This window comes from Antechinus flavipes, chromosome 1, assembly GCF_016432865.1.
Source record: "Antechinus flavipes isolate AdamAnt ecotype Samford, QLD, Australia chromosome 1, AdamAnt_v2, whole genome shotgun sequence".
Lineage (NCBI taxonomy): Eukaryota > Metazoa > Chordata > Mammalia > Dasyuromorphia > Dasyuridae > Antechinus > Antechinus flavipes.
The window spans coordinates 254761030-254768529 of record NC_067398.1 but is presented as its reverse complement, the minus strand read 5'-3'; the positions used below and the strand labels follow the sequence as shown (position 1 = coordinate 254768529).

The window sequence follows — 7500 nt, the reverse complement described above, 5'->3', positions numbered from 1 at the left end:
TTAAACAATTTGCATGCTAATAAGGTAACAATTATCAGGGCCTCTGTTGAAAGATTCAGGTTATTACAACACGCCAATCTGAGGGCCAGGGGTCAGGGAGTGAGAGGCGAGCGAAATTTCAACTCAAATTAACATTCTGTCAGCTCCAGAAAATGGGATAAATAAAGTCGAATTAATTCATTATAATAAAGAGAGAACGGGAGAGGGAGAGAGGCTGGGCTCCCTCCTTCTCCCCTCCCCCCTCTCCACCCCTCAGCCGGATTGATTACCATTCTGTATTCACAATCACGCTTCCTTTGCATTCCTCTTCTGAAACCCAACAGAAAATGAGGCGTTTATAGCTACAGGCAAAATCTGGTCGGATGGACACAGTTTACATTTAGTATTTATAGAGAAAGAAATTAAATTATGGCGAAAAGTAGAGCTCTTGGCCCCTGACCTCAGAATTAATACCACCATCATTTTCTTATTGCTCCTGGAGAGGGTTGGGAGTCAAAAAAAAAAAAAATCTAGATTCCTTTTCATTTTTAAAGAGATTTCTGCTCCCTCCCCCCTCATTACTTTCACCTCTCCCTCCACTCCTTCAAGGGAGAGAGAGAATAATTAAACTGTAATCTATATTGGGCAGTGGCATATTATGTGATATTCAATTAGGTGGATATATTCTGGGCCAGACAGACCACACCAATCAGAGGCTCTCTCCTCTGCCTTCCATCGTAGCTGCTGACTTTTGTGGTAGCGTTTTTTAAATAGAAAGTATCCTGTTGGGGGTCTGCAAAGAGAGAAGGGTACTGGAACTGGACACTGGAAAAGCTATTGGTGTGTTTGGCAGAGATAAAGTGGTCGTGTTCCTCCTTTCTGATTCCAAGGGATTAAAAACACCGCCTGCCTGCCCTCTTTCCGCACCCTCCACCCCCATTTCCCAACATACACATTCGAATAATATACCTCCCTCAAAGGTTTCTAAGATTTTTCCTTTATCTTCCTTCCTGTCTTGCTGGATTTGTTTCTGTTTCTTTCTTGTCTTCTCCACCCATCCCTTAACCTCATTCATTCCCCTTTTCTGCCTTTCACCTTTACTGTTTGCATGGCCTCTCTTCTTGAGAACTTGAAGTCACTTAAAGGGGAAGCCAAATTTCTGTAAGCTTTTCCCATTATGAAGAGGTACATTCCAAAACATGGAACACGCAGAGAAATATACTGATTGTTCATCATATACAGAACCAATTGGTACTGTTGTGGTGACTGTTTTGTTCCCTGGCTGCTGGATGTAGAGATGTAGGGAAACTCCGATTTCCTTTCTCTGTTCTGTATTTTATTTTTCTGTCTTTCAGTCTCTGACCCTATCTTCTTGCCTCCTTCTGTCTTTAATTCTCTCTTTCTGTTTCCTTTCCTCTTCTCCTTTTCTTCCCTTTCCATTTTTTCTTTCTACTTTTCCTCTTCCTTTCTTCTCTTCTTCTTGCTCCTCCTCCTCCTCCTCCTCCTCCTCCTCCTCCTCCTTCTCCTCCTCCTCCTCCTCCTTCTCTTTCTCCTTCTCTTCCTTTTTCTCCTTCTCCTTCTTTTCCTCCTTCTGCTCCTTTTCCTCCCCACCCCCTTCCCTGGATCAATGAAACCAGATTAAAAGTAAGGAACTTTAAGAAAAACATTCAATGGCTTCCTTTTCTTCACTCACACATCAAAGACAAACACCAAACAGGGATTTTAAAGGATACTTTGGCTGAAGAAGTTATATTAGGACCAAATCACTAGGAATTTTTTATTTTTATTTTCTTCTCATCCACCCACAGGCCTTATTTGCAACTTATTTGAGAATATGTCCTTTAATGATTTAACTTTGATTCTATCAATATTTTAGAGTGTCTAAGGAAGTGACACTTCTCCAAGAGCATAATTTAATTATAACAAATGAGTTGGCTGCTTTGCCCTATCCATCACTGGAGGAATCAAACCAAGATTTCTTTTTTCCTGGGGTTGATGGTAGTATGTGTAGGCGTGGGAGGTGAGGCAGCGTAGAGAAGGTTGGAGAAGTAATCCTAAAGTTACCACTTTCTTCACCTTTCCTCAAACTCCTCTCTAGGTTGTCTATATTTGAAGGAAGCAGTTGAATAAGCTTCATTAGCCACCTTCTAGCAAAATAATTTCAGTTTGTTGTGCCCATCGATCAATATTGGATAGCATTAATTAGAATTTTTGTTGATGGAGCAAAATCACCTTTAAATATAGTAAAGGGTTTTTCTTTATTTCATTTCTCCTCCTCCTCCTCCTCTTCCTCCTCCTTCTCCTCCTCCTCCTCCTTCTCCTCCTCCTCCTCCTCCTTCTCCTCTTTTTCTTCCCCCCTTCTTTTCCCCTGCTGTATAGAGCCGGAGAGGAGATGAAAAGCCCTTGTAGTTTTAAATTCAATGTGACAGCTTCGGAAAGAGAGGATGATGAATCTCCTATTATTGGATCAGTCTATTTGCCGCTCAATGTCTCTCTGTAATTGGAGCAACATCACTTTAAAGGTTCAGAGAGTACAGCATTTCTGGTGAAAAAAAAAAAATCCCCACAACACGCCGGTGAATGTTTTAAAGGGAAATCTATTAGTGATTTGAAGAGGGGAGGGGAGTCCAGGGGGAAGGGAGGGAAAAGGAGTGGGAGGGGAAAGGAGGGGAGGGTACTGAGTGTGACTCGGGTTGTTGGGTATTTAACTGGGGGGCTCCAATTCAGTCTCAAAGTTCCCCTTAGCCTCTCTTCTTTGCACCCCTCCCAGTCTTTTTGTTTCCTCCCCGCCCCCCAGGTTCTCTCTTCCCCCCAGGTCGACTCCCCTCTTGTATCCCGGCTCCCTTCCTCCCCCTCCAACACCCCCCACCCCGTCTTGTTGTGACAGTTCCTGATACTGTTTATTGAGGTGCATGTCAGGTATAATTAGCAATCGATATGGAAAACGTTTCCTTGCACCCTGCACGCCTCTGACGTCAGACCCGATTAGCGCTTCTTATTGGTCCCAAATTCCCCCGGCCGGTGCTAATTATCGGGAGCTTGATGTTGATAAAGTAAAGCGCTGGAGTCCGGGCGAAGCATGTACTGGGCTCCAGGTCCCTATCTCCTCCTCCTCCGCCGCCGCCTGCGCCTCCTCCTCCTCAGCTCCAGCTGCGCCCTGCCACCCCGGAGATGATGGACAGCCGCATCCTGGATCACCCCCATGCCCAGTTCGGGGGCTCGCTGGGCGGCATGGTGGGCTTTCCCTACCCCCTAGGCCACCACCACGTCTACGAGCTGGCGGGGCACCAGCTGCAATCCGCGGCCGCAGCGGCAGCGGCGGCCGCCTCGGTTCCCTTCTCTATAGATGGATTACTGAACGGTTCTTGTGCTGCCTCAGTAGTCAATCCCACCCCATTGCTGCCATCGGGCTGCGGGGTGAGCGGGGACAGTCAGACCTTCAAGCTGTCAGGTAGGCTGGCGAAGTGGTTAGAAATGGAGGGGCTAGCTAGGGGGCGGACAGTGGGGGGCGCCGTCCGAGGGTGAGGTTCAGTCTCTTTCAATTGCGAATCCTTTTAAAGAAGTTAGTGACCCATCCTCTTCCTTGGAGGATTGGGTTGGTATCCGGGTAAATCTTCCCTACCAGCGAACACAGACCTCAAGGTTTAAGAAAGTTGGGGTCAATCCTGGGACTGAAGTTAATTTGCCAGGTTATAGATAAAGGAATAGCCCCAGAAACTCAGTGGTTTTTTAGTCGCGACTCCCTCACTCCAGACAAAAATAAAACTCCCTTAGTAGGCTTTCTATCTCGAGGTAGCCCTTCTTAATTGAGATTAGCACTAGATGGTGGGGGAGACGGAATTTCTATCGCCTCTACAATAGGGTACGAGCAGACACTTGGGGTACTCTGGACAAAGTCGTACTAGGAGTTGGGGCGGGGGATTCCCTGAAGTCTGCTCCCTGAAGGGAGTAAGTAAAACGGGGCAGGGATGAAGATAAAGAGCCAGACCCTTTGAGGGGAGCAGAGGAACGCTAGCCAGAGGTCTGATCTCGCCATGCCTCTACTATGTACTCCTACAGACTCCGGAGATCCGGATAAGGAGAGTCCAGGCTGTAAGCGGAGAAGAACCCGCACCAACTTCACAGGTTGGCAGCTTGAAGAGCTTGAGAAGGCCTTTAACGAGAGCCACTACCCAGACGTCTTCATGCGGGAAGCGTTGGCTCTACGCCTGGACCTAGTGGAGTCCCGAGTTCAGGTAACCGTCCCAGAACATATAATGCCCCCTCCCCCCCAGGCGTTCCTGATTTCCAGGTCGAGCCTCTTCACAGAGCGGGGTTTCAGACTCCTTCCCCCTCCATTTGCCTACTGTCTTCCTTGCACGACCCCCTCCCACCTTTGTCTAGGACTTTGTGTCTAGTCCTCTCTCTGGGTCTGGTCAGCCGTCACATTACTTTCCTGCGCCGCCAAAGGATAGCATGACAGGGGTGGGGGGTGGCTCTGTGTTTCTGAGGACTGACTGTAGTGGGGAAAAATCCCTGTGCCAGTCGTCAGCGCGTCTTGGAAAAGGAATGTGTGTAGAGATTTTAACACCATGGCCGGGGGAGGGGGAGGGTATTGGGGGGTGGGTGGAAAGAGATTTATTGATAAAGGAAGGGGGAAGAGAATGGACCCTAAAAAAGCAGAATATGTTTTAATCAGTTCATCCCAGAAACCAGCCGTTTTGCATATTGGAGATAAATGTATGGGGGGGGGGGGAGAGTATGGGTGAAAGAAAGGCACCGAAACAAGCGGGAGCGATAAGCTATTAAAGAATGGGATATATGTGGGAGGAGGGTTTATGGGATATATAGGAGGTGAAAATAGGAGGAAGGGGAACTGAGAAAACAGGCAAACAAGGTGAAGGGGAACTAAGCATGAAGTTCAGACACAAACGACTTCCAAGCTGCGCCTGTGTTTTCCCTCTTTCCCACTGAACAGCTGCTCTCTCCCTTGCTTTGAATAAACCCGTTTGTTTGTTTATTTGGCTCTAAAATATTCAGATAGAAAACATGTATTTATTCATCGCTTCAGAAGGGGGAGAGCAGAGGAAAGGGAGCCGGAAACTTAAATAGTTAACACATCAAAAAATTGGAAAGAATAAAGTATATTTAACGCCCCAGATTTTTTTTTTTGCATCTTTTTGATTGGTATGGAAACTATGGGGCAGCTTTCACTTTTCAAAATACAGCGTTAATCTGGTGCATTAAAAATTCAAAATGAAATTGCTTAATTAATGTTTTCGTGGAATGTGGAACATAGAGGTTTTTGAGGGGGTGGGAAGGTTGGGTTCGTTACAATTGAAGGCTTGTTATTTGCGTGAAACTCCGGGACGTTTAGGCTGAGGCAGGGCGAGGCTATTGCGCCGCAGCGAATTCGCCCATTAGCATTGTTTAAAAGGTGTATTTACCGAATGCTTTTTCCTCCCCTCGTGACCTCTTCTGTTTTGAAATCCTTTTATCCAATTTGTTCTGAGATTGTTAAGTGAAGTCGAGACCCCTTCATTTCCCTCTAATACGATAATGAGTAATTCTCAGTGACAAGGCGGTCTGCAATGGGCACAAAGAAAGGAGCTACCAGCACCAAGTACCGGAGCTGCTTTCTCACTGACAAGGCTGGGAGAGTCTATACAAATACATCTCCATCTTTTTCTAGGTACACACATTTTTCTCTCGTCGCGTTAGACATAACTATGATACAGCGTCAAAAAAAAAAAAAAAAAAGAAAGAAAGAAAGAAAGAAAGAAAGAAAGAAAGAAAGAAAAGAAAAGAAAAAAGAAATGTGAATTTTGATTTCTAATCATCGCTTTTCTTAAAGACATGGGGGTGGGTGTGTATGGTGCTGGGGGGGGGAGTGTGATGTGGTGATTTAAGAGATAAGAAATGTGTACGTTTACGTTGTGTGAGGAAGCGGATTGTTGTGTGAGTTTCTATGTTGGCGGATGGTTAAGAGTAACACTGAGCAAAGTGAGTATCAAAAGAAAACCACCCTCAGAGAAGTGACTCAGGAAGGGATAAGAGAGAAAAGGGGGTGGGGGTGGAGGGAAGATAACTCAGCCATGTACATGTCCCTGAAATTTCTTTCCTTAAACTCTCAACACTTTGGGGACAAAGGTTCGGATTATCTTGCTCCTTATACTGGACCCTTCAGGCCCAAATTAGAAAATTAGAACGGTGTAGGCAATGTTACGTAAAAAGAGATACTACTGTGGCCCTCTTTGGGTGGCTCTGAGATCAGGGCTGTAAGTAGGGGTGGGGAAAACCTAGCTGGGACCTGCACTTTATCCCGGCAGGAGTGATGAGTGGATTTAGAAATCAAAACCTTTCTCACCAAATCAGAACTCTATGGGCTTAAATTCTTTTGGGGAGTATGTACTAAAAAGCAGGTTGTGGGACTGGATGCGTTTGGAGCACAAAGTTGTGAGGGCTTCTCTTTACTGAAAGGAAATCTTGAGTTTGGCAACCCAAAGACTTGGATTTTAGATTCTCAATTAGTGTGTATGAGAAAGATTGAGAGATGGATATGTGAGAGAGAGAGAGAGAGAGAGAGAGAAGAGAGAGAGAGAGAGAGAGAGAGAGAGAGAATATGCAATCAAGAAGTGCCCATTTTCCATTATTTCTCCAGCCGGACATAACATCCAGTTAACTTTGGGTAGCCTTCTTGGTGCTTGAAAACTGAATTGTAGCATCTAAGATAACACAAAACTGAGAAGTGAGCGGGGAAGCAGATTGTATTGGGAGGGCAGCATCCATGTACTCCTATAAACACTTCTCAGTGTCAAAAGGATGCTTGAAACTGCGGCCTAGACGAGTGAATATGTGAAATCTCCCATCAGGGAAAACTAGCTGTAGCTTCTTTTCCATGCTCCCCATTCACCTAGCCTACCTAGTCTGCCTTAAAAAAAAAAAAAAGAAAGAAAGAAAGAAAGAAAAAGAAAAAGAAAAAAGAAATTGAGGCCATTCAGAACACCTCTCCTCCCCACCAGGATAGGGAAGCAACTTCAGGGCCCGTATGCCCTGCAGTCTTCTGTCTCCATTCCCTCCCCCTCAGCGCCCCGGCCCCGGCCCCCAATCTGACTCTCCCTTGCTTTTCCCTTATCCGGCTTTTTTAGGTCTGGTTCCAAAACCGCCGGGCCAAATGGAGAAAGAAGGAGAATACGAAGAAAGGGCCAGGGCGGCCGGCTCACAACTCTCACCCTACCACGTGCAGCGGGGAACCCATGGATCCGGAGGAGATAGCTCGAAAAGAGCTGGAGAAGATGGAGAAGAAGAAACGCAAGCACGAAAAGAAACTGCTCAAGAGCCAGAGCCGCCACCTTCATTCTCCTAGCAGCCTGTCCTTGCACAGTACGCCCAGCTCCGACAGTGATAGCGGCGGCGGTGGCCTCTCTCCTGAGCCCCCGGAGCCACCCCCGGGTAAGGGCCCGCGGCCCACTCCCAGCGCTGCCAGCGAGCCCCCGGCCCCCGGCAGCTGCGACCCAGCCTTTTACCCGAGCCAAAGAAGCG

At 46.7% G+C, this 7500-nt stretch overlaps 1 protein-coding gene across 1 annotated transcript in view; it reads left to right on the top strand.

The window, feature by feature from the left end:
- Positions 1-2660: 2660 nt before the first annotated feature.
- The window catches only part of UNCX (UNC homeobox), a 6274-nt gene continuing 1434 nt past the window's right edge, over positions 2661-7500 (top strand). Inside the window, exons 1-3 of the mRNA XM_052000350.1 lie at positions 2661-3430; positions 4039-4214; positions 7107-7500. The exon at positions 7107-7500 is cut by the window's right edge and continues 1434 nt beyond it. Of these exons, the coding sequence (XP_051856310.1) occupies positions 3151-3430; positions 4039-4214; positions 7107-7500 (850 nt within the window). The 5' untranslated portion in view covers positions 2661-3150. The remainder of the gene's footprint in view (positions 3431-4038; positions 4215-7106) is intronic.